This window comes from Mustela putorius, unplaced genomic scaffold (genome assembly GCF_011764305.1).
Source record: "Mustela putorius furo isolate JIRA1106 unplaced genomic scaffold, ASM1176430v1.1 tig00000695_pilon_pilon_pilon, whole genome shotgun sequence".
NCBI classification, from domain to species: Eukaryota; Metazoa; Chordata; class Mammalia; order Carnivora; family Mustelidae; genus Mustela; species Mustela putorius.
In genome coordinates, this window is record NW_025421447.1 from 9,160,583 (window position 1) to 9,186,424 (window position 25,842).

Sequence of the window (25,842 nt, forward strand, 5' to 3'; positions counted from 1 at the left end):
AATTACTATTTTATTTTTACTCAATCTTGAGATTAAAATAAATTACTTCATTAACAGAAATCAGCCTTTTCTGATAACTAGCTGGTGTTTTGCCCAGTGAGATTGATCATATGCTATGTTCTGTATGCCTCATGCCCACCTCTAGGCCTCATCTGCTCCCCACAGAGACAAGTGTGGCATTCACTATCAGGGATTGGCCTGCCTGTTCCTATCATGTTTTATTCTTGGTGACTAAATCCTGCTCCATAAGATAAAAGCCAAAAATCTTCCTTTCTCTCTCTTTCTTTCTTTCTTTTCTTGATGCAGAAAAAGATTAATTGACACAGTTGGGCAGGGGAAGAGTCTCACAAGTTATTTGCGGATAAATTTTTTATCTGCAAAAAACCAATGTAGAAAACAGAGTGACAAAGATGTTCACACTTTGTGCATTTCCTTGGTCACTGTTTAGCATTTCGTTGAATTACTCTTCACTTATGATTTTCGTGTGGACCTCCCGGCTCTTCACCCGCAGCTTGTTGACCTGGGACTCGGCAATGTCAGCCCGCTCCTCAGCCTCCTCCAGCTCGTGCTGGAGCTTGCGGAATTTAGCAAGGTTGACGTTGGATTGTTCCTCCTGAGAATGAATGGAGATGCATTTAGGAGGGAAAAGAGTTAAGAATTTCTAGTTTCTTAGGTCAGTTGGTCTCAAATTTCTTTTTACTTAAAAATGCTTCACTCTAGTAAACCTTAAAAAAAAAAAAAAACTAGACTAAAGCTAATTTTTTTTTTTTTTGTATTAACTCCTCTCATGCTTCTTAAACTCATGGATAAGAAGGAGGGGCAGGGGGACAGGTGACATTTGCTATCAACATTCCTAAAAGTTCTCCTTTTGAACATGTAAACATCTTAGAGCTACTACTAAATATGTCAGGTTTCCAACCTCTTCTCCCCCCTCCCCACCGCCAGAGTTTGGTGAATGAACCAAACCTTCTAAAACACAAAACAAAACCTTCAAAAAAAGCCTATATTATATCAAGCTATTAGCCTTGAATATTAATTATTGCCCCTTGAGTATTTGAGTGTAACTTATTGCCATTTAATGCAATTTAGAAATGAAACAAAATTTGTTTCCCAGAATACTCTTCAGTAGTCTCTGATGATGTTCGAACAGATAAGCAGTGAATTTGGGAAGGTCGGTTTGGGTTTAGTCTTTAGTAATTGCTCTTTTTTAAAAGGCTTATTGACAACAGTTCAAAATATGGCATTCAAGTTCAGAAATTAATAAAACTTAGGATTACTAAATAGTAGAGTGTGAATAAAACCTCAGATCTTCCTGTTACAGATGAGAGAAGTAGGGGTTAGAGACACACATTAAGTCACTCTCTCTCCCCCTTTATGCCCTGCTTCCCACCCCAGACCTTAGAGGTCAGCCAAATAATGAAAACCACTAATGAACAGAGGAACTAATTTGTGATGAGTATATAACCATTCTTACATATTTAGAAAATTTTGTATTTATTATTTTAAATAAATCATAGGTTGGGGAAATGAGATAAGGTGGAGTGCCAAGAACCCATTGGTCTGAACATGAGCAAGACAGTCTGAGCTCCAGACTTAACTGTTCCCTTGTCACCTTCATTTCTGTATATGTTGGCATTTCAAAGAGTGTTTCCATAACAGAATTCCTATTTCTTTCTTGCCCTGTGAATCTGTCCCTCCCTTAGTTCCCCATTGTAGTCTTTGTTGCACCATCCAACTGGTTTCTCAAACTGTGAACTTGATGAAGTACCCCTGATTTCTTTTCTGTTACCTCCCAGGGCAACCAGTTAGCACATCCTATAGTTTCTCCCTCCAGAATGTACCCTGAATCACTTCCCTCTTCTCTATTTGCTTCACTACTGCCCTCAGGCAAGCCACGAGCCTACCTGAAAAGCTTCCTAGAATGTCATCCTGTACCTACCTATGTTATTGGGCAGTCTATTCTCCACAATGTATCCAGAATATTCTTTTTAAAAAGTATAAACCAGGGCATGACTGAATAATTTAGAACCCTCCTGTGGCTTCCTAGTGTCCCATTGTACTTAGAATGTGATCCAGACTTCTTACCAAGACCTAGAAGACCCTGTGATCCACCTCCTCTTTTGCTCCTTGACCTGTTCTCTACTGCTCCCTGTGCTTCTTTCTGCTCCTTGAACCAGACTCTTGTCCTCTTAAGAGCATTGTGTTGCTCTTCTCCTTTCCTGGAAGTGTCCCCTGGCTCATCAAGTGGTTGGTTTCTTCTCGTTCTTCAGAACATTGTTGACCCATTTCCTTTGATCCTTCCTCATTGTATCCTTCCTTCCTCTCCTTTCATTCCCCTAACTAAGCTGGGTTGGCCATACTGAAGTCTGGAGCTGGGTGGAGGGATTGTATGATGACTCCAAGGGGTTCAGAACTCACCGCTTCCTCAGCTTGTCTCTTGTAAGCTTTCACCTTCGCTTGCAGTTTATCCACCAGATCTTGGAGTCTGAGCACATTCTTGCGGTCTTCCTCAGTCTGAAATAATATTTTGGAGGGTGGGTCTCTTGAAAGTGCAAATACCATGAACATTTTGTTGTACATTAGCTTTTTGAGCCCTTGCAGACTAGGGTGAAAACCTAGACAGGCCATTTTCTTTACCTGGTAAGTGAGTTCCTTCACTCTCCTCTCATGTTTGCGTAGACTCTTGACAGTTTCAACATTCCGCTTCTGTTCACTTTCAACTTCTCCTTCAAGTTCACGGACCTGCAAGAAGATAGGTATTTTAAAAAACATTTACAGTGATCCTTTCACTCAGTGTATTTCTGTTTCTTCAAATGACTTGCAGTGCTTCTTTTACTCTGCTTTATGTGTATTTTGATGCCCTAGTCTAGTTGTACCCTTAAAAGCTCTTGGGCAGGAAGGAACATTTCTATTCATTCTGTATGTCCCAATCATTCAGCAGTATAAGGTACTCAAAATCAAGAACTGGATTGGAATGAGGTGGGAAATATGCTGATCAGAAGACCCACCCTGGCCTCCAGTTTCTGGATCTGCTTCTTCCCGCCCTTCAGAGCCAGCTGTTCAGCCTCATCCAGACGGTGCTGCAGGTCCTTCACCGTCTGCTCCAGGTTCTTCTTCATGCGCTCCAGGTGGGCGCTGGTGTCCTGCTCCTTCTTCAGCTCCTCAGCCATCATGGCTGCCTGATGAGTGGTAAGACAAAACCAGTTGAGAGAGCTGAACGAGCACATCAGGATTCAGATTTGACCACCACCGTGCTGCCCTCTGCTCACATCAGTGATGGCCTTCTTGGCCTTCTCCTCTGCATTGCGGGCTTCCTGGACAATGTCCTCCATCTCTCCCTGGATCTGGGAAATGTCTGTCTCCAGCTTCTTCTTGGTGTTGATCAAGCTCGTGTTCTGGTTAAAATATCAAATTTAGTAATATTTAGTACTTGAGAGAAAAATTAAGATGCCAGATTTTTAATGAACTCACAAACTAGTTAATTAAGTAATTAGTATCCCTCCTTGTTTCATGAATTATCTGAGATGACACTATGTTTTTAATGTGACTGGATGTCACAGTATAGATATTGTTAACCCACAAATATAAGTACTTTAAATTTCATCCTACATGAAACATTATGAATGCATTTTTAGGTAATACCAAGATATGAACAGGAATTTCATTTTCATTCCTTTGTATTTTTCACTATTGTGTTACACTCACCTGGGTGTGCAGGAGCTGGACACGCTCACTGGCATCCAGGAGCTCCTGTTCTGCCATTTTCCTGCTCCTCTCAGTCTGCTCCAGAGTGGCCCGCAGCTCCTCAATCTCGGCCTGCAGCAGGTTGGCTCTGCGTTCCACCATGGCCAGCTGCTCCTTCAGGTCCTCCTGGCCCCGCAGGGCGTCATCCAGGTGGATCTGGGTGTCCTGTGGGATGAACGATCACTGGGACACCTCGTTCTCGGGGCTGCGGTCACCCCAGCCACTTGGGGCCATCTTTTGAACGTACTTACTTTGAGGATGCCTTGGGTATTCCTGTAGTTCCTCAGGGCCTCTGCAGCCATGCGGTTGGCATGGTTCAGCTGGATTTCCATCTCATTGAGGTCTCCTTCCATCTTCTTCTTGAGCCTGATGGCATCATTCCTGCTCCTGATCTCCGCATCCAGGGTGCTCTGCATCGACTCCACAATCCTGATGTGGTTTCTCTTCAGCTGGTCGATTTCCTCATCCTTCTCAGCAATTTTCCTGTCGACCTCAGACTTGACTTGGTTCAACTCCAGCTGGATGCGCAGGATCTTTCCCTCTTCATGTTCGAGAGATGCCTTTAATGACAGCAGGGGGTGACATTAGCAGGGAATGGGAGTTTACAGTATTCTAACAATAGGAATTCATTCTTGCTCTTGTGCTGCCATAACACATATTTTTCTGTTGTTCTGGAAATTTCTATAATGAGTTGTTGGTTTTATATATTTTTGTCTCCCCAGCTAGATAATGCCCTTGAGGGCAGGGGGCAGGGACCTTAACTTATTCATCTTAGTTTATTTTCAGTGTCTAGCACAGTTCCTGACATACAGGTGCGTTATTTGCTTGCATTGTTGATTCTCCATCCTCATGCAGAGTACACAGAGTCAGAATTACCTTTTTTTCCCTCTTAATTCAAGAATTTCATCAATTCTTGCATGCAATGGACTCTAATTCCTCTTGTAATTGTTTTAGAAGGTACAATAAATTTTCTACCTCTGCCTCCTCTAAAGCGGCCTGAAGTTCAGACTTCTCTTGTTCCACTTGTTTCTTTATCTTCTCCAGTTCATGGATACGTTTCCCTCCTTCTGCAATCTGCTCCGTGAGGTCAGAAATCTCCTCTGTTGGTGAATAAAAATATAAAAGTTTATTCAGTGAGGGAAAATATTTTTTCAAATCTTTTGTTACAGAAAAGGTGAAATGTACTCACGTTGTAAATTCTTATTTTCCCGCTTCAAGGTTTCAAGATGGTCTAAAGATTCTTCATAAGCATTCTTAATCTTGAACAACTCTGTGCTAAGGGAGCGGGACTCCTTTTGGGAAGCTTCAAGTTCAGCATGAGTTTCTTCATACTTCTGTTTCCATTCTGCCAGGATCTAGGGGCAAAGAATGGTTCAGAAATTTAATGGATAAAGTTGATGGGATGGGGGCACCATGTATTCTGGCACTTGTCAGAGTTGAGGTGATCTGGGACTGTCAAATCATTATGAGAACAGTAGAAACCATAGGCATTGTTCCCCTCCACTGCCTCCTGTGGAGTAGGAGCTACTGAGAACAGCCCTCACGTGATCCGAGTAATGTACACTGAAAGTAACAGGCTGGCTTCCATCCTGTGTTGAATACTGAGCCAGAGGCTAAAATATGAGTTACCTTGTCAAAGTTCCTCTGCTTCTTGTCCAGGGCAGCACAGGCTGCGTTGGTTCTCTCCACATCAATCATGAGGTCCTCCACCTCATTCTGGAGCCGCTGCTTCGTCTTCTCAAGGGAAGCGCATTTGGCGTTCACGGCTTCTACGTGCTCCTCGGCATCCTGTAGACGCTGAGCCAGCTTCTTTCTAAAAAGTAAAATAAGGACAAGAGAAGTGAATGGCCATTTGTAGAATTGGATGTTTCAAAGTAGGTACAAAAGAGTGATTTCCACAGCCAGACGCTCAATACTTTGGTTTTCCAGCTTGTTTTGTAGGCCCAGTTCTGTGTTAACTCATTCTTACTTTCCTATGAACCAAATACTCAAAACAGTATAAATTTCAACACTGCCGTACTTCATACTCCTGCTTTAAGGCTGTCTGTTATCAGCGCAAGCAATATTTTCCCCATCAAGATGGCTGGTTTACTTCTCCTCTATAATAATATCTGCCTTGAATTACTGTTATCTTTGTCTTATCTCCACTGAATTTTCATCTCCAGAGGGTAGAGTGTGTATGTTGCTCATCTTTGTTTTCTTGTAGGCTGTCACACATATTAAATGCTCAAATGTTGGGTGAATTGAATTTAAATGAATGAATTTGACCTCAAACCAAATATACTTGATTTTGGCTAATTGTGTTTTGGCTAATTGTGTCCCTTATTTTTCTTGGTTTACAGTAATCATTTAATAAAAATAAACTTTTCCAAATCAATATCAATTTTGTTTGGTGAGCTCCACTCAGATGCTCTTCTAAGGCATCCAGACACCATGATTCCAACTACATAGTTGTACATGGGTCACAGGATAAACAACTAGATCTCTCCTGAAATTTCTGTTGAATGAGTAGGTTTCTTCTTGTCCAGATTTCTCTGTTTTTACAGTTCAATCTTGAACCGTTTGATTGCATTGAATATTTGGTCCCTTATGAAATGATGTGTTTCCTTTCTTATTGCAGAACTTGTTTTTTTTAAGTCTTTAACAATATATGTCTTTGTTCCCCTACCAATAACCATGTTTTTACATCTCAGAAGGAGGAGCTGTGTTCTGAGGCCCAGTTATTTTTTTCCCTTACACGGCTAACACCTTGAACTGATTTTCCCATTAGTGGCTGAGAGGGAGGAAGGGCACAGGGGAGTACAGTTAACACTTACTCTGTCTACAACTTTGTGGCTAGAAAGATGTCAAAAGTTCCCCTTTTTAAGAGCAGTCCTTCAGGTTCCTCTTGCCTTGTTTGCTTTCTTTTTTCTGCCTTCTCGCTTAATTTCTTTTCCTTCCTGCCTAGAATGTTTGTCTTGCTTTGGCTTATGATCATGCATGTTTTTTCCTTGGCTTTTCAAATTTGTTTTGGGAGCAATAGACATTTTCCCATACAGTGCTTATGGCAGATATGCTTTGTTATCAGAGATATTTTCATTTCTGCTAAGTCTAGGACATACTTGGCTTCCTCCAGCTCCTCCGTGCGCTGGATGGCGTCCGTCTCGTATTTGGTCCTCCACTGGGCCACCTCGCTGTTGGCCTTGGACATTGCCCTTTGCAGCTCAGCCTTGCCCTCCTGCTCCTCCTCATACTGTTCCCGCAGCAGGTCACAGTCGTGGCGGGCTGATTGCAGGGCATGGGCCAGAGCACTCTTGGCCTGAGAACATAGAGATCAGAGACCTAATTTGATATCTTTAAAGTGACATTTAGTCCCTAGGCTCCTATAAGCCATCAGAAGACAATTTATAGAAGTAAGAGAAATAAAACCTGAAAAATAGGGTAATGACAAATTGGGCTTACTTTTATCTCTTCTTCAAGCTGCCTTTTCAGTTCCTCGATCTGTTGTGTGAATGCTTGTTTGCCTCTTGAGAGCTGAGAAACTAAGGAGTCCTTTTCATCTAGCTGGCGTGAATATTCACCTGTTAAGACCAAGATGGAGAAAACTCAACCTCACTTTGGAAATTAGCTCTGGATTAAAAACTGGAGCAGGGAAAGGGACCTGAGTTTGAAATACATTGGGGAGTATAGATTACAGCAAGCCACCAAGCTCCACTTCAGTTCTGATGAGCAAATCTATGTAAAAATGAGAAGTATGGAAAGCTTGGAGGCTGATTACATACTTAGTAGCAACGCAAGATATTTTGAAAGATATGTAAGATTATATATCACAGGGGAGCCTGGGTGGCTCAGTTGGTTAAAAGGCTACCTTCGCCTCGGGTCATGATTCCAGGGTCCTGGGATCCAGCTGCTCATCAGGCTCTCTGCTCAGCAGGGAGCCTGCTTCTCCCTCTCCCTCTATCTAGCACTCTGCCTACTTATGCTCTCTCTGTCTGTCAAATAAATAAATCTTTAAAAGAAGATTATTTATCACAGTAGAAATTGGTCAAGAAGCATGTAACAAGAGATGTTAATATTTAGTAAGAATCACAACTTTCTTTTTTTTTGCATGCCACTAAGTTAAAGAAGGAACTTAGAAAAGAGTCTACAAGGAGGATTTTGATACTTTGAGAATACAGACTTAAAAAAAAAAAGATTTTATGTATTTATTTGACACACAGAGAGACAGCAAGAGAGGGAACGCAAACAACGGGAGAGGAAGAGGGAGAAGCAGGCTCTCTGCAGAGCCGGGTGCCTGACATGGGGCTCAATCCCAGGACCCTGGGACCATGACCGAAGTCTAAGGAAGATGCTTTAATGACTGAACCACCCAGGTGCCCTGAGAATACAGGTTTTTTTTTTTTTTCCATGAAGTCTACTAACTACCTGTAAAACAACAATAAAAGCCTGACTTTGAACTTTGTCTAGAAAGAACAATACTTGAATGCATGTGAAAGAGTAAAGTGGTTCTTCAACATTGACCTGCTTATCACTTTAGTAGTCCAGATGACCCATAAAATAATTTCCATCTTATTACCTCTCACTTGGGGAGGTGGAAATTTGGTAAAGTTGGATGGTTTGATTAGGGGACAGAGGAAATGCAGAGACTCTCCAATTTGGATAGTCAAAACTCTACAATCATCACTTAAGGCTCTTGGGCTGGGTTGTACTACTGAATTTCTCTGCGTGACTGTGCGAGCTAGCAGCATTTGGCCAGACTTCAGGGAGAAGAGAGGAGTAAGCATTCCTGGACAGTCACTTCATCACTGCCATCTCCTGTCATCTTTAATATGTGTATTACATTACACAGACTGTTGAGGGTAATAAAGTAATAAATAACTTGTGTGAGCATTTTGAAAAGTGCAAATAAATACTATGAAGCTACACTTTTAATTTGATAACTTGATTAAAGTCAAATGTGCTTTAAAATGTGTAGAAACAGAAGAGCCTGGATCTCTTTAATGAAAGTCACGATTACAACAAAAAAGAAAGCAATCTATGACAGTGGTCAGTGATTTGTTCATAGTGGTGGTGACAGGTGTCTCCCAGGAGGGTAATATGTGATCTCAATAAGTCAGTGCAGAGTTTTCCAGCGAATTAAGCATCCAAAGGAAATTTGTCATTCAAGGTCAACACTGATAAATGGCCCACCTGATTCCGTCTGCAGACGCGCTCTCTGAGCCGTCAGGTCGTTGATCAGCCGCTGCTGCTCCTCTTCCTTGGTCTTAAGTTCACTCACCTGGTCTTCTAGAGTGCGACACATCTTTTCAAGGTTCCCCTGCATTCAGAAGGTGGTAGAAAGCTTCTCAAGCAAGCATTTGGACCACAGGAATTTTTCATAATTTGAGCACTCCACAGGGGCTGTGGGCCCTGTGATAATACACTATCTTTACAAACACACACTACAGAGGCCTAAGATTATTAAGGAAAGAGTAACAAGTGATATAGTCCAAACATGCCACCAGTGAACTGCTTTGTGAATTCAAGTCTGTACTCAACTGGTTTTGTCTCTGATGGGAGAATAATGATACTTCATTTAATTCTGGGCAATTTTTTTGAGGAGCAATTTATTTGTGCTTAAGGGGAAAAACAGAAACCTTATCAAGGTGAGGTGTTTTTAAAATCCCAGAATGTATAGTCCAATGGTATTTTTTTATTTGGAAGAGCTTAACTTCCCACCCTACTGTTCTTTGGGTGTGGCTGTTCTCACAACAAAGATTGAACGCTTGGCCTATCACACCCAAGTGCCCTTGCTCCCGCCTGTCTCCTGCTTGCACTGTCTGTATGTAGTCTCCTGCCAGTTACTAAGGATTCCTGAGCCTCTCACTCACCCCTGTCTCATAGAAATCTCTTTAAGACTTAAACCATGATTGCACCTTGGCTTTGGAGACAGTCTCCATGTTACTGGCGAGGTCATCGATCTCCATCTTCATCTCGCTCTTCTCCTTCTCCAGCTTCTGCTTGACCCTCTGCAGGTTGTCTATCTGCTCCCCGAGCTCGGCCACGCTGTCCGCGTGCTTCTTCCTCAGGGTGGCCGCCGTGGCTTCGTGCTGCAGGGTGGCCTCCTCCAGGTCCCTGCGCATCTTCTGGAACTCGGCCTCGCGCTTCTTGTTCATCTCGATCTGGGCGGAAGTGGCCCCGCCGGCTTCCTCCAGGCGCTCGCTGATCTCCTCCAGTTCCCGGGAGAGGTCAGAGCGTTGCTTCTCTGCTTTGGCTCGGGAGGCCCGCTCTGCCTCGATTTCCTCCTCCAGCTCCTCGATGCGGGCCTAGGGGTGACACATCAACGTGAATGCCAACTCATGACAGTTTTGATTCCTGGAATGCACAGAAGGAGTGGGGGGGGTCTGACTCACCTGTAACTCCTTGATCTTCTTCTGTAGCTGCATCCCAAGGGCCTGCTCATCTTCAATCTTGCTTTGCAGATTGCTCATTTCAAACTCTTTCCTGTTGGAGGAGCATTTTATGTCAGTCACAGATATAATAATAGTAATTTCCCATTGAAAGTTTTGTCCTCATTGCTTACTTTTTGAGTTTCTCATCGAGTTGCTGCTTATCATTTTCGACATCCATTGTGGATTCTTGAGCCAATTTTAGGTCTCCCTCTAGTTTCCTCTTTGCTCTTTCTAGATCCATTCGGATTTTCTTTTCTTGTTCCAAGGATCCTTCAAGCTAAAAGTTAATAATGCATGAATACAGTTCCTGGAATGTTACCACCTTTCATCGAGGGTTGGCCTTGTAAACATTTGACTCCTGTCTAACCCACAGCTTATTTTTGATTTTTCTATTCATAAGACTAATTTGTTCCATCCATTCCATTCCCTTTGCTGAGGAGTCATCACTTAGAAGGTGAACCATACCTCATTACCATATGATTATAGTAAACTGCTAGGGAAATGCCATCCCTTCGGAATCCCCCCACTGGAAACCACTGTTACTAGTGTTTCACCATACCTGTAGACACTGCAGCAATGTTTCTAAACCATGACTTCTTCCAGGCCCTCCCTTACTCACATATTTACAGTGGGTTCTCTACTCGCTGTAAGATCACATTTAACCCTCAATGCATCTTGCTCATTCCTTATTTGGAATCCCCTTCCTCACTGTGAGAGAAAACCTTCTAGATATTTACTACTACTTTGCTCTTGCTCTGCTCGCCCCTTAGAGTACTGTCTCTGTTTCTTTCTGGCCATTTGCTTTTTGATCCCAACCAAAACCCATTTTGTTTGTACAGCTTTTCCTGATAAACAGAATAACCTTCCTTTCCCCTATTTCTTTTTACCCATACTGTCTGTTACCTACAACGTTCTTTATTGATTTTTTTGACTCCATGGGTGTCCATCTTAGACCTTGAATCAGGGATAATGTTCTACGCTACTTATTCACTGGAAGCTCTTGAAAAGTACCCATTATATCATTAGAATGTAAACTCAGGCTGATTTTATTACTAAATAAAAAAATTATTTTTTTACATGATGTTAGGCTTACATCATCTACTTGTTGTTCAAGCTTGATTTTAGCCTTGGTCAGGGTGTTGACTTTGTCCTCTTCTGCCTGCAGGTCATCCAGGGTCTGCTGGTGGGCCTCTTGGAGGGCCTTCTTCTCCTTGGTCAGCTTTGCGATGGTTTCGTCCAGACCTGCCATCTCTTCCGTGAGGTTTTTCACCTTAAAAAATTAAAAAGAGAAATGGTAGCTGTGCTAAAGCATGTTAGTAGGGTGGTAGAACGTCTGCATGGTAGAACAGAATATGATGCATACCTTGTTCTCTGTGGCGTGCTTCTCCTTTTCAACCTTGGCCAGGGTCAGCTCAAGGTCGTCAATGTCTTTCTTGAGCTCTGAACACTCATCCTCCAGTTTCCTCTTCTTGGCCGTCAGCTCAGCGTTGATCTCCTCCTCATCCTCTGCTCTCTCAGTCACCTCCTTGATCTTGGCCTCCAGCTGGATTTTGGTTTTGATCAGCTGGTCACATCTTTCCTCTGCATCAGCCAAGCTATCTGCTTCCTGAAAAGGGATAATAGACACTTTTAGATTTTAGTTCTCTGGACATTTTCGTTTTTTTTTAATATTTTGAAGCCAAATAAGTAAATTGTGTTTTAAACCCTTGAGTTAATTTTTATAAGCTTTCCATCATCTAGGAGATATTTATTGGGCACTTATTATGGCACTGCAGATCTTTTTAAAAAAGAATTTAAGTCAGGGCTCCTGGTGAAATTAGGATACACTTCTATTTGCTAATGATGAGGTTCAGGACATACTGTCCCTAAATACGGCATCTTGGCATATTGTATGCCATAAACTGAAGGCATTTGAGAAAATGGCTAAAGTAGGAAGCCCATTCTGACCTCCTCCCCTCATCCTTCTTCCCTGAAACATGTGAAAAGTACCTTCCTGTACTAGGAGGAAACAAGACATTCTTATCACCAGAGATGGGAACTGGGGGCCAAGAAGGTTGCATAAACAATCTTTGTTAAACTAACATTTATCTTCTTTAGTTACTTCTTCACCATTTACTAGCCTGTGCTCAAACCCCTTTGTCTTGTCAGTTCTTTACAAATCTATCATTTGTCTAAAGGATATACAAGCTTCCTGCTCTGCTTACTTCTTTGGGTCTTTAGTCTCTTGTAAAGACTTACATATACGTGTAAAAATCAACATGCTTCTCTCCTGTTGATTGGTTTTTAAATATTCAAACCCACCCAGGGACCTTATTAAGAGGGTCCAGGAAAACTTTTTCCTCCCTTACATGATGTCACCTACATTTAATGTGTTGGTATATAATTTCAGATTAGTCACCTTTCTTTATTTAATATTTATTTCCAGAAAGCTTAGTGTATGAAAACAAAATGATTGGGTATCCAGTGGATTGCCCAGAGGGAGGGGTAATACCAAGAAAGTGTCTTAAAGGGAAGATGTCCTACAGAGTAACTGGGAATTACAGGGAACACATGGAAGAAATAAGGGGAGCTGAATATGTTCGAAGGTGGTGCATAGAGAAGTAGCGAGCATGTTTCTCATGAGAAGGAATAAGGGTTGGAATAGAAACTCTGTAGGAGGAGGACCATGTCTCCTTCAAGTTGTATCCCTAGCAGTTGGAATGTCCTCATGTATTTATTAAATGTGGAGAGTTGAGAGAATGGTGCTGAAAAGTGGTCATACTATTCTCAAAAGAGAGGAGTATGCTCAGACCAAACTTAGATATGCCCTATGGTGGCTAACCATAGATATGACCTAACCTTAGATATGCCCTACGGTAGCTAACTGGCTCTCCAAGGTGTGATGAACCTTTCTCCTCAATTTAGGAAACCCTGTTGTACATGAACTATAGGGAAAGACACAATGCCAACCTAGGTATGTACAGGTAGTTCATTTTTCTTTAAATTTTCCAGTTGAGTGTTCCAAGTATAAATACCCAACTGGACCAGTGTCAATTTGCTTCTGAATTCAGAGGACTACTGGGTCACTCTCAGGGCTTAGGTTGTTGGTCTTAGTAGCAAACTGAAAGTTTCTTTTCAAATGACTTTTTGAAGAGTCAAAATCATCTGAATCACAAAAGTGGGTTAGACAGTTGTGTTTGATCAAATATTTCTTCCCAATCTTCTGGATGTTTATTGGGACATTGGAACAAGAATATCAAACCATATCAACCCATACGAGAGTATCTCACGCTTTACCTAAAAACTGACACACTCTGTAGAAAGTATTGCCATTATCCTTGCAATGACTCTATTATTTCAGGTACTGGAGAGTTTCTAAAGACAGAGTTGAGAAGTTGGTTTCATATTGGTTTGTCAGTTGGTTTCATATTGGTTTCAAGTTGATCCATTTCCATCACAGTGTCTCCTCCCTCCCTCTGTAAATATTGTTTTTCTTTTCCCTGGTCTTATGTGCTTTTTTCAGTAGGGAGAGTCTAATGGAGCAAAGGTCACCTCACTTTTTGCTCAAATTTTGCTAGTAAAAACATTAGGGGGAAAAGGGAAGTGCTTTTGTTTTTTCCTTTTCGACAGCAAGAGATCCTACCACAATGCCTGGTAGTAATGTTCTGTCTGGGATTGTGTAGAACTTCTAAGGAGTTGTGAATTTGGAAAGATTGATAGTCCCTTAGTGAGGTGGAATCTAAACCTTTCTCCAGCAACTGCTGAGCCAAAATGTTAGCATCTGATTGCAAGAAATGGGCTCTGATACTCACAGCTTGGACCTGGAGCTGCAGGTCGTTTTTCTCTTGCATGAGAGCAACCATTTTCTCCTCCAGCTCTTTCCTTTTGGCCTCAGCCTTTGCAAGGTTTTCCTTGGTCTTCTCAAACTCTTCCTTCATGTTGGCCATCTCCTTTTCTGTTTCTGCGCTCTTGAGGAGCGGCTTGATCTTGAAATACAGCTTCATCCAGGGCCAGTGCTTGACGTTCATGAAAGCACGGACATTGTACTGGATGCAGAAGATGGACTCTCTGTGATAGGAGCAGAAGTGGTCAAAGTCAGGTTCCAACAGGAAGTAGAGTTAGAAGGGTCAAGGGTACTTGTAGAGTATCTCTGTTAATACCTTCTCTCCACCATCTTCTGGTACTCCACTCTTGCCAAGTACCCTCTGCACCTGGCCTGGGTTCTAGTAATCAGCTGGGCCAGCTTCTCATCTCGCATCTCCTCTAGGAGTCCCAGAAGACCAGCTTTGAAAAAGACCTATGCATGGGAGGAGTTGCAGATCAGACACTATACAGAAACTTCACAGGGACAAGAATAGCATCGGATAGGCTTTAAAGACCATTACCTTGGTGTGACCAAATTTATATTGGGTGTGGTCAATGTCAATGGACCCAAGAAGCTTCTCAGAAGCTTTCTTGCTGTCAATGAACTGTCCTTCGGGGATAGCACTTGCATTTAATACCTTGTATCTGTTTAGGCCAAGAAAATAAATGATAGAGCTGTTGTCACCAACAAGACGACATCTTGCCTTACTATAGAAATGATGTAGACTCTGTATAGTCCAGCAAACATAAATAAATAAAGAAATCATAACCATGTCTTCATTCTCTGTATATCAGAGGGTGTCAAATTTTGGCCTGTCAATACAGCGCCTGCCAAATGTGTTTCTCTTTTCTTCAATTATAATAGAAAGTATAAAGGATTTTTCCATTGAAACAATTAAACTAAAAGAACCTCTTCAGATAATTTGCAGTGCGAGAGTCTGACCTCTGTTTGAAGTCTGCGTAAAGGATCCTGCTTGGGAACCCCTTCCTGCAGATGCGGATCCCTTCCAGCACCCCGTTACACCGCAGCTGGTGCAGGACAAGTTCATGCTCCATGGCCCCTAAGAGGAAGAGCACACATGCCTCATTTCATGGTCTAAGGCAAGCATCCTGGAGTTTGTTCAGGCAACAGGTGGGTCTTACCTGGAGTCTTGGTTTCATTGGGGATGATGCAGCGTACAAAGTGGGGGTGAGTGCTCCTCAGATTGGTCATCAGCTTATTCAAATTCTCCTGTGGAATTTATGAATATTTGATTTGAAAAAGCACTGTTTCTGTATATTTATCTTCACAGACATAATCATTGTGATATCTGTGATATTCGCTCAGCTCTAATAGTATCTAGTTATAGGATCCAATAATATCTAATTCAAACACTATCTGAATGTGTCCAGATTTGAAAATGAGGAGTTGGAATTTCCACATTCTCAAAATGTCCTTCTTTTTCCTGTTTTCGTGCATGATAAACATACTTTTCTGTTAGTCATTGAAGCGGTCACTGCTGCTGAATTTCCTAGTGTGTGTTGTAGCTTGAGTATGATATTCTAAATGTAGGGAAACATTCTACCCAGACTCTCCGGTCTAGCTGTGTGATTGAGCTTTACAAATAATTCAGTGTCTTCTTCCAAATCTCTAATTTCTTTCTTTACCCTATTTTCAATTGTATCTGCTTCTCTATCACATTCTTACTCCTTATTCTAATTATAGAGCTATATCCTCCTGCTCATTCCACAGAAAGTGGCCTTTTAGTGCCTCACTCTGGGAATTGGCAGAACACCAACAGCCATGTTACCAGGTATGAGAAGAAGTCTTCCAACTTGTGGAAATACTGGTTTTTCAGAATAACTAAAGCTTTTGTTATTATTACAGATGGGATTGTCCTAAGAAAGGTAAATTTTCCTTTAAGAGCTATTTCTTATTGCATCTGGTTTTTTAATTCCTTTGTTTAGAATCAGTCTCCAATTCCCAGCAGGGATCTTCTGTCATCAGCTTTCAAAGTCCACTCACTTCAGTTCTGAGCCAGTATACACCTAGGCACGTACATCATTTGGAGGCTCTCACAGTCTCCAGCAAGTCTCATGTTTTGCCTAGTCCTATCCTAGCAGAACCTTTTAAATGTCAGTGACCTTATTTCCTGGCCCCCCAATTTAATTTTACCATCTGATGCTGACTTGTGCAATTTACTCTCATCCCTTTTGACACCTTGTCTCCTATATACTGATCTGTCACTTCCAAACAACCCCGAAGTCTCTAAACTGCTCTACCACCACCCACTGACTTGTCTCTAGAGTCATGTCCGGTTCTGGAATCCTTGCAAGATTATGTCCCTTTCCCTGAATCTAATAAGACATAGCAAAGGCATTTCATACCCTGAAGAGAGCAGACACAGTCTGGAAAGAAGAACCCTTCTTCTTGCCACCTTTCTTGCCACCGCCAGACTCTAAGGTGGTTAGAGAGAGCACAAGCAATCATTGCACAGGCTTCCTTAGTGTGTGTTTGACACATTAAATAAAGGATGACTTCTGTTGGAATTTACCTGCTTCAGCAGCTGCTGCCCCAGAGAAAAGGAAAGCCAGAGTCTTCAATGAAGACTTCTGGTACAGCCCAACCACGGTCTCGTTCAGGGGGTCCTTGTTCTTGTCCAGCCAGCCACCAATGTTGTAGTCCACGGTGCCGGCATAGTGGACCAGAGAGAAGTGGGCCTCAACCTTGCCTTTGGCAGGCTTGGGCTTCTGGAAGTTGTTGGACTTCCCCAGGTGCTGCTCATAGAGCTTGTTCTTGAAGGAGGTGTCTGTGGCCTTGGGGAACATGCACTCCTCTTCCAGGATGGAGAAGATACCCATGGGCTGAAAAGATGAAAAGAAACAAATGCCTTTCAATTTTGTCTGCTTGTAGAAATAATATGTGACATCTTGATCCTATTTGAGTAAATTCATCCTTTAATTTCTTACAATTAATGAAAATTCATCCCTTGGTTCATAAGTCGTTACATTTGCAAATATTTATTGAGTGCCTATTGAGATCCAAGTTCTGTGTTGGCTCTGGGATGTGATGGTGAGGGAGAGGAGCAAACGCCATACTCTCCTGGAGTTTATGTCTTGCCCCACGGCTCCACAGCCGCATTTCTCCCAAGTTTGACTTGCAAACTAGTTGGATCAGAAACCCTTGGTGAAAATGCATATTCTAAGGATCCATCCTACACTTCCCGAAGAGTTTTCCCAGGGGTGAGATTAGGGAATTCCGCAGTTTTATTAAACACTTGCGATGAGACTCAAACTGAATTTTGAGAGGCTCTGCTTTAAGTATTAGAAATTCATATTTCAGTTGCCAGTAAAACTGAATCTAAGAATGACAAAGGGAAAATGAGTGAAAAATACTCTTTATAGTATGCTTTTTTAGAGAAAGGTGGTTTTAAATATAAGGTCTTGCATTGCCAACTATCGGGAAATGGAGATTTCTGGTTGCTAGAGAAAATATTCACTCTCCTTTTACCAGAATATCTCCCTCAGAATTAGCAAAAGAAGGACTTTTCCTGATTTTATTTATGAGTTGAAGTCTTCTAAGATTTTTCTCAATGGTATAATCCGTGACCTGAAAAAAGGAAGCGAACCTTCTCAATAAGCTCAATGCAGGCAGCCAGGTCCATCCCAAAGTCGATGAACTCCCACTCAATGCCCTCCTTCTTGTACTCCTCCTGCTCCAGCACGAACATGTGGTGGTTGAAGAACTGCTGCAGCTTCTCGTTGGTGAAGTTGATGCACAGCTGCTCCAGGCTGTTGAACTGGGTGTTACAAAGATCAAGAGTTGGAGTGAGTCTGGAAAATCCAGTGGGGACTCTGCAAAGAAGACACAAAATGGAAGGGCCTTACAAAGGCCATTTATTCAAACAACTCACGTCAAAGATCTCAAAGCCGGCGATGTCCAAGACCCCGATGAAGTACTGCCTGGGCTGCTTGGTGTCCAGCTGCTGGTTGATGCGGGTGACCATCCACAGGAACATTTTCTCATAGACGGCCTTGGCCAGAGCACCCACGGCGTTGTACACCTTTGTGGACAGGGTAGTGATTGTTGGTGCTACTGAAGACATGTTGTGAAGGCCTGGGACAGGTATCATTCACTGAGGTCACACACTCACCTGCTGCACAGTCTGGCCTTTGGTGACGTACTCGTTGCCGACCTTGACCCTGGGGTAGCAGAGGGCTTTGAGCAAGTCAGCAGAGTTCAGGCCCTGGAGATAGGCCGCCTTGTCAGCAACTGCAGAGACAAAATTCAGGCACCCTGTGTGACCTACTGTGGGTCCCACAGTTCATGGGGACAGAGTGATGAGTGAACCATTCTATAGAAAATCTGTATGGGGGTGAATATGCATACGTTCATCAGAAGCTCAACTATAAAGAAGACATGAATTTGGAATGATCTTGTCTGTATTACCTTCGGTGCCATCTGGCTCAGCCTGCTCCTCACGCTGCTTCTGCTTGAACTTCATGTTCCCATAATGCATCACAGCACCTGTGAGCTTGTAGATGGAGACTCTTTCATCAGAGGTGAAGCCCAGGATGTCAATAGCACTCTGCCAGGAAAGATGAGAGGACAAAAGTTAGGGCAGAAGACACTAATTTATTCAGGAGAATATATAACTTATCCTTAACCACACCTATAGAGGAGTGTTATTGTCATTTCATACATAATGGATTAAAAAAAAACTATATATGTGACTTACATCTGTGGCCATCAGCTCTTCCTGGTCATCAATGCTGGGCACTGTGATCTCCCCTTGACTGACAAAGGCATAGTCATATGGGTTGGTGGTGATCAGGAGCATTTCTGGGTACATAGAATTCAGGGTATGTTTTCCATCAGGAGTTGTTAATAAAGTGATTAACTTCTACCTTATAAATTTAAGCTCCTTCTTACCAATTAGGTCTGGCTTCTTGTTAGACATGATTTGATAGAAAATGTGGTAGCTTCTTTCCGCCTTCAGCTGGAAAGTAACTCTAGACTTCTCCAGAAGATCTGCAATGAAAAGTAGACACTGGTCAGGAGGAAAATTTGCAAAGTTCCTGAAGTGATTTTGGAATTTGGGATAATTAACTAAAAAATCTCCCTGGCCTGTTGTGATTTCAGCTGAGTGTTGTGCCTCTACAACATAGGCTACATATTGTGCCTCTATAAACGCCATCACAGGTGCTCTTACCACCTCCAGAAAGAGACTAAAGCATGCCTGGCCCAAGACATAGACATTTCTCATGCAGAAGATCATTGACATTTGGGATATAATTGATTCTGGAGAACCCCTCCCTCCTCAGGGTCTTTTCTCACTTTATAATAGAGGAACCACTGAGAGCAACATTTATCAAGCCTCAGGCTAGGAAGAAATCACCCATTCTCAACTTGAAGGCAACTCATTTACCCTAGTGTTAGTGTTTTCTTAGAGAAAATTGAAATCTGTTCTGAGGCTGGAATATCTCAGACAAGCCCCATGGCTCCTGGCAGTTCTTATAGAGTCATTAGTTCATGACTGGGATAAAGCACACTGTGGGCTATGGATAGGAGGGCATTAACTACGGGCATGTTTGGCAGCAGACTGGTGTTTCACAGGCCCTGGGCTCAGCAGGAGCTGCAAAATGTTCCTCCAGACCATCATTTGTCATTCGTGGATTCTGTTTAGGAGGTCCTGTTACTCACATGTTTCAATATCAGCAGAAGCCAGTTTTCCCGTGGTACCAAAGTGGATCCTGATGAATTTACCCTTGCAAATAAAAATGATGATGTTACATACAAAACTTGAAGCACTCAAGAAAAATGAGATGGAAATGATAATTCAAACATGCTTTCTCTGGCATGGAAGGGCTGAGAAGATCCCTCTGTGACCAGGAGACTTACAAAGCGAGAGGAGTTGTCATTCCTCACAGTCTTGGCATTGCCAAAGGCCTCCAGTAGGGGATTGGCACTGATGATTTGATCTTCAAGGGTCCCCTGCAAAGGCAAGAGCGGTCCTTATCTCCCGGGCTCCAGACTTCCTGAGAGCCCTGAGAGTCTGGAGTCTGATCCCAGACCCACCTGCATTTTGCCAGAGGTAGGTTCCTCCTTCTTCTTCTCCCCAGTGACTGCAATTGTTGCAAAGTACTGGATGACACGCTTGGTGTTCACAGTCTTCCCTGCACCAGATTCTCCACTGTCAAACAGAGACCAAACGTACGTGAGGAATTAAGCTGTGTGACAAATCAAAGAACCTCCATCATCAGCATTTACTACCTTACGCACCCATTTTTAATATATCTTTGTCAGTTTCTCCCCACTCTTCTCTTCAGCCTACTATAGCTCATATTATTTCTGTTGCTTTGCACTGACAAAAAGTAGGGGAATTCATTCATTATTCACCTAACACATATTTCTTGAAAATGTGCCAGTCTTGTTTGTAGGTGCTGTGACCTGGGCTGGGGGTCCAAGAGGCAGCCACCCAACGGCTATGTGGAAAATGAAAACATAAAAAACAACAAATATAGTTCCTCAGTTTCCTTAGACAAAAGACATGGCTCAAGTGAAGTCTTTGAAGGACTAGATGTTTCTCAAGTAGGCCTTAAATAGTGGGCCACTGGGAATAATCCCAAATGGCTCAGTGTTCAGATGGCTATATGTTATTCACTGCCGTGTACCAGGTCCTGGCCATGCACAGAGAAAGGATTTATAACCCCTACTCTTAAGAAAGTTCTGGGCAGCTTTTAAAACTGGACTAGCATATGACAAAGTTTAGGCGATTGTTATTTTACATTCTGATGCAGTCTAAACCCTACGACACAGCACAAACTGTATCCTGTTCCAGGCTGAACAGCATTGCTTCAGCACGAGCACTAACTAATTCGTTTTAGTGTGGCATTCTCCCCATGCGAATAAAATACCAATATATCCCAGAATAGTAATACATACGTGATTAAGATGGACTGATTCTCCCGATCTAGGAGAAAGACAGTGGACAATCAGCATCATACCAGTTACGCAAACAGAACTTTCTATAGGGAAACACTTGGGGCATTGACTATAAATACTGTGTCATTTTGAATGGAGTTTAAAAATTTATTACTGTAAAGTTATATATATTATTCTTAAACATTTTAAGTTGAAGAGAAACATAAAATGTTGTTATATCTGAAATTCCTTAAGCCCTCATAGTTAAGTGTGTCCTTCCGGTTTAAAAGAATGAGCAGTACTTTCCAAAGCCAGACATACTCTGTAGTTGTCTGCTGTGGATTTCAGAAGCATACTCTCTGCTGATTCATGCATAAAGGAGTGAAAAATGCAGAATATATGAAGGATTTGGATGGTAGTTTAATAGGTTTAAATAGTGCTCATCAAGCCAAAGTTGAGATTTGGTTTCTAAATGAGTCAGTTGGACTCACAGAATGGGGGGGGGGGAGAGAAAGTATCATAGGCCGTAACCCTAACTCTGATCAGTCCTGTCAAAAGTGTGCTATCAGGGCAAAGAAAGATCAGGTGAGGAGAATGCCCCAGTCAGAACAAAAACGCTTTTAAGGGGGCAGAAAACAACTTATGTTTCTGTGCATGTTCAAACACCATCTTCATTCAATTCATTCATTCATTCATTCATTCATTCATTCAAGAGGCTATCTTCTGTGGGATGGTCTCTGATGATGTTAGAGGTGACAGTACTCCTGAAAGCATCAGAGTGGTAGTCAACAAGGAACTTGAGCACAGAAGGATTTTTCATTTCCATTCAGACAATATGATTCCATAGTTAGTTAATCTTAACTATTGTTACTTAAATCTATACCATAAATTATGTATTTCTGCGGAGAATACAAACAAGTTAAGTTTCAAAAGATAGAAGCAGAGGCGTGGCCTGGTAAAGTCAAAGAGGTGGGGTCTAGAGAGCTCAGTTTTAGCTCCAGCTCTGACAGCATGTACCTCTCTGTGCTTCAGTTAACTCTTCTGTACAACCAGGGGCTTAGATTAGATTATCTCTGAAGATCTGTTTAGCTTTAGCACTGTGTGACTCTAGGTGGTTAAATAATTTGTATGAGAAACACTTGAGCCACTGACCCGTCAGCATGAACTGGTAGGCATTGTCAGAGATGGAGAAGATGTGGGGCGGGGCCTCCTGACGCTTCTTGCCTCTGTAGGCTGTCACCACCTCTGCATTGTACACCGGCAGCCACTTGTAGGGGTTCACGGTGACGCAGAAGAGGCCTGAGTAAGTCTACACCAAAAATGAGGAAAAAAAAAAAAAAGGAGTATAATCATCTCAGTTTTTTCAAAACTGTTAACCAGCTGTCTGAGCAGAAGGCCATGAGAATGAACTCACGTAGATCATCCAGGCTGCATAACGCTCTTTGAGGTTGTACAGCACGGCGGGCTCGTGCAGGTGGGTCATCATGGCCATGTCCTCGATCTTGTCGTACTTGGGAGGGTTCATGGGGTAGACTTGATCATCTTTCACTGTCACGGTCTGGCAAACGGGGAAGATAACGGCTCAGGTGAGTCGAGAGACCAAACACAAGAACTGACAGAACGGGGCCGGCTCCAGGGTCTCCACTCACCGCTCCACCTTCGGTCTTCACCGTCACTTTCCCTCCTTCTCTGCTCTGGATGGTCCCTTTCACAAAGGATTCCTTGGGATCCACCACAAAGACAGATGTCTTGGCATCAAAGGGCCTATTCTGGGCCTCAATGCGCTCCTTTTCAGACTTCCGGAGGTACGGAGCCGCCTCCCCGAAAATGGCCATTTCCTGGTCTGAACTCATGGCTGCTGAACTCAGCCCAGTCGCGAAGACCCTGCCTGGGAGGGAAAGAAAAGATATTCTGGAAATTCAGATATTTGATTGCACATTTAGAATAAGAAAACATTTTTGAATCACTGAGGAACTGAGCACTTTAGCTTCGTGTGGAGTATGACCTCCCTGGCTTGGCTGGAGATGAAATGTCAGCGTTCGTGTTCTGTGCCAAAGCTGATAGGTAATCGAGCATTTGCAAAGAGACTGTGGTTTCTGGCTCATCTGCCATATGATATTTTAGCTGCATTCTCTGTTATATTTGGTATGCATGTTAATTTCTATATACGCGCTGTGATTAGCTTATACAGAGCACAAAGCGAGGATGATGGCAGGTGTCCTCCGGCTCTTATCATTGAGAGCTCTTATCTTCCAGATGGATTATAAGCACCCTGTAGGCGGGGAGCACCTCTCTTTCAAGGCATCCTTCGTGCCTCTTAGGATACATGCTGAATACAGGGAAGGGCTCAAAGCTGGCTTTGTGAATTAAAGATACAATAGGCTTATGTTGTGAAAATTCCGGGAACTATTTGTATGTAGTGAAAATCTTTTCATTATAGATTTGGATTCATTATAGATTTACAAAGGCTACCTGATCAAAGAAAGCAGAACTGTAGGGAGCTTTGCTTTACATTGTTTTGTTAAAAACAAAACAAAACAAAACAAAACAAAACAAAAACTCTGGGGTGCCTGGGTGGCTCAGTGAGTTAAGCCTCTGCCTTCAGCTCAGGCCATGATCTCAGGGTCCTGGGATCGAGGCCCACATTGGGCTGTCTGCTCGGTCCCCCTCTTTCTCTGCCTTCCTCTCTGCTTACTTGTGATCTATCAAATAAATAAAATCTTTAAAAAAATAAATTCTATTTTACATCAGTTTCTCTTGTTTCCACACTTCTGACAAATTTGGCTTTTTCAGTTGTCCTTAATATTTTTAAAAGCCTTATAAAATATTATTATGTTTTCCTTATTACTGAGATTCTCATAAAAATTTCACAAAACTTTCTTTTCAGGATCCTTCCATCTCTTGCCACTTTAATATTCATTAATCCTGTCAATAATAATCAGAGGTAATTTGTTTTATAATAATAAAGATATTCTTTCCCAAACTGTGGTGATTTGGATAACACAAAAATGCTTTGTGTTGCTAAAAATGCTCATAATCATTTTTCAGAGCATTTAAATTTTTTTTCCCATTTTATAGACTGTGAAACAACATGAGGATTGAGGCTACTTTTTCAAGGTGCAGGGACTCAATTCATCCAGACAGCATCTCAGGTTTTGTTTTTGTTTTTTTGGTTTTTGGTTTTGTTTTTACAGTATATGGTGCTGAGGAAAATCTATAATATAGGAAATTTATATTTTCTCTATAACTAACACCAAAATGTATTGCATGTCATAAGTTATTTAAAAGACAGACTACAATGCAAAAAATAGAAAAATATTGTATATAAAACTCAAAAGTCTAAGAAAGCATTTTCAGGTATTGCAGAGGATATAACTTAATGAGAACAAGTTTCTAAAATCCCTCTCAGAATTCTTCAAGGGAAACATGATCAACCATGAAATGAAAATGCTTTCATTTTATAGCCCCCTGTGCACTCTCCAACCACTGTGGAAGATTTCTTGCACCCTGTGAAGAATGAGGGAAAAAAATCAGTACCTTACCTTAGAAATGCAACCTGGAAGTGGGTCAGAACTGTAAGAAAAAGAGCAAATTTCTTCTGGTTAGACTCTAACCATTCCCAATAATAGCGCAGTTCTTAATGTGAGAATCAGGAAATGACTGGGAACACTCAAACAGCTAATTAAAATTGCTACGGAGTAAGTTGGAGCCTGTCTGGAAGGGCTGCCAGTTGTGGTGGGGGCCAGGACGTGGGGCAGGGCTTTGGGCTGCCAGAGAGCGCTTGCCGTCCTCAGACAGACCCTGTCCTCACACACACTCACCTTGCAGCTTTATGAGGAAAGACAAGTCCTGCCCATTCCAAGGGTCCTTTTATAGGGTCAAATATGGAAAACACGTAGCCTCCTCCTCTTCCTTAAAACGTATTTGGCAAAACGTGTTTTTGGCAATGAAGGTCTCCAAGCATAATTCCCCTCATATTAAAGATGTTTGGATATAATTAGAAGTATTTCCTCTCACATTTGGTTAAGTATATGAATCAATCTCCTATAAATAATTCGAGAGGTTAGCCACATGAAAGCGATCTGGCTGGAATAATGTAAGGTGGTGTTTCAGAAAGGGCTACGTTCCGCAGTCGCTGCGCTTTTGTTGCCACCGCTGTTCTGGTTTGCCCGGTCCCCTGCCTGTGAAGTCTTTTCAACTGCCCGCACAATTGCAGATACTAGACTGGGAAGTGAAGTCGCTGCTCTCTACCAGAGTGTCAGAAAAAGATTGTCCGTTCCTCTCCAGAAGGCATGAGTTTTGTGGGTGGGGGGCGGTGCAATGTACTGTGCTTTGTTGAGGGTGCTTGGAAATGTGATTTTAAAACTTGCTTTGTAAAGAGCAGCCACACACAGCTGCTTGTGTTGTCTCTGGTCAACTGCCCCCCCCCCAACCATTCATTGTCAGATCAGACCACTCCCACCTCAGGCATGCTCCCCACTGCTTTGCCTCGCCAAGCTTAGAGGTCCTGCTTCTCTCCGCTTTGAAAAAATGCAAGTTTCTTGTGAAATCCTGTTTCCTCTTTGAAACTCAGGGCAGGAAGATAATAGAAAACAGGGCATTTCTCTGTCTAAATACGCAGCACCCAGAGCTTCTCCATCAGCTGCCCGTGGCATACATTTCTCACTTTGCTTACCAATGACACCTGAATGTTGTTTTCTAACTTTTAATTTTTATAAAAAACGATTTGTTTCATTATCTCTTGTCTTGGGTCTCTCTATGTCAGCCTTGTCTGTCTGCGATGGAGACTAAATTTTCTTCATATCCCGTTTTGCAACAGTTCCTGTATTATTATACATACATCTGAATCGATTTAATGACATAGATAGCCATAGGAAAGCAGATATCTGGAGATACTGGGTGCAGTGGTCACGTGATATATTACTGCCTGGAAGGGACGGT

At 42.3% G+C, this 25,842-nt stretch overlaps 1 protein-coding gene across 1 annotated transcript; it reads right to left on the bottom strand.

The window, feature by feature from the left end:
- Positions 1–354: 354 nt before the first annotated feature.
- Positions 355–24,541, bottom strand: MYH1 (myosin heavy chain 1). Its single transcript, XM_045083395.1, has 39 exons — positions 24,444–24,541; positions 22,551–22,789; positions 22,316–22,459; positions 22,054–22,210; positions 20,923–20,950; positions 20,056–20,170; positions 19,879–19,971; positions 19,681–19,744; positions 18,910–19,008; positions 18,716–18,819; positions 18,427–18,565; positions 18,131–18,249; positions 17,891–18,040; positions 17,606–17,776; positions 16,532–16,841; positions 16,365–16,435; positions 15,141–15,228; positions 14,941–15,058; positions 14,519–14,642; positions 14,294–14,430; positions 13,946–14,201; positions 11,518–11,760; positions 11,248–11,424; positions 10,286–10,431; positions 10,116–10,206; positions 9,639–10,028; positions 8,914–9,040; positions 7,186–7,304; positions 6,846–7,042; positions 5,374–5,557; positions 4,934–5,099; positions 4,720–4,844; positions 3,996–4,304; positions 3,706–3,909; positions 3,270–3,395; positions 3,009–3,179; positions 2,638–2,742; positions 2,419–2,514; positions 355–613 (listed from the first exon to the last, which is right to left on the bottom strand). The coding sequence occupies exons 2-39, from the start codon at positions 22,752–22,754 to the stop codon at positions 461–463; spliced, it is 5,820 nt and encodes a 1,939-aa protein (XP_044939330.1). The 5' UTR covers positions 22,755–22,789; positions 24,444–24,541; the 3' UTR covers positions 355–460.
- Positions 24,542–25,842: the final 1,301 nt, after the last annotated feature.

Bases quoted from the DNA above. Each gene is read 5' to 3' on its own strand.
- MYH1 (XM_045083395.1), bottom strand. From the start codon at position 22,754: ATGAGTTCAGACCAGGAAATGGCCATTTTCGGGGAGGCGGCTCCGTAC. The intron at 19,972-20,055 runs GTGGGTCTGGGA...TTGCCTTTGCAG, and splicing joins CTACCTCTGGCAAAATGCAG to GGGACCCTTGAAGATCAAAT. The intron at 18,250-18,426 runs GTAATACAGACA...TTGTCTCTGCAG, and splicing joins TGAGCCAGATGGCACCGAAG to TTGCTGACAAGGCGGCCTAT.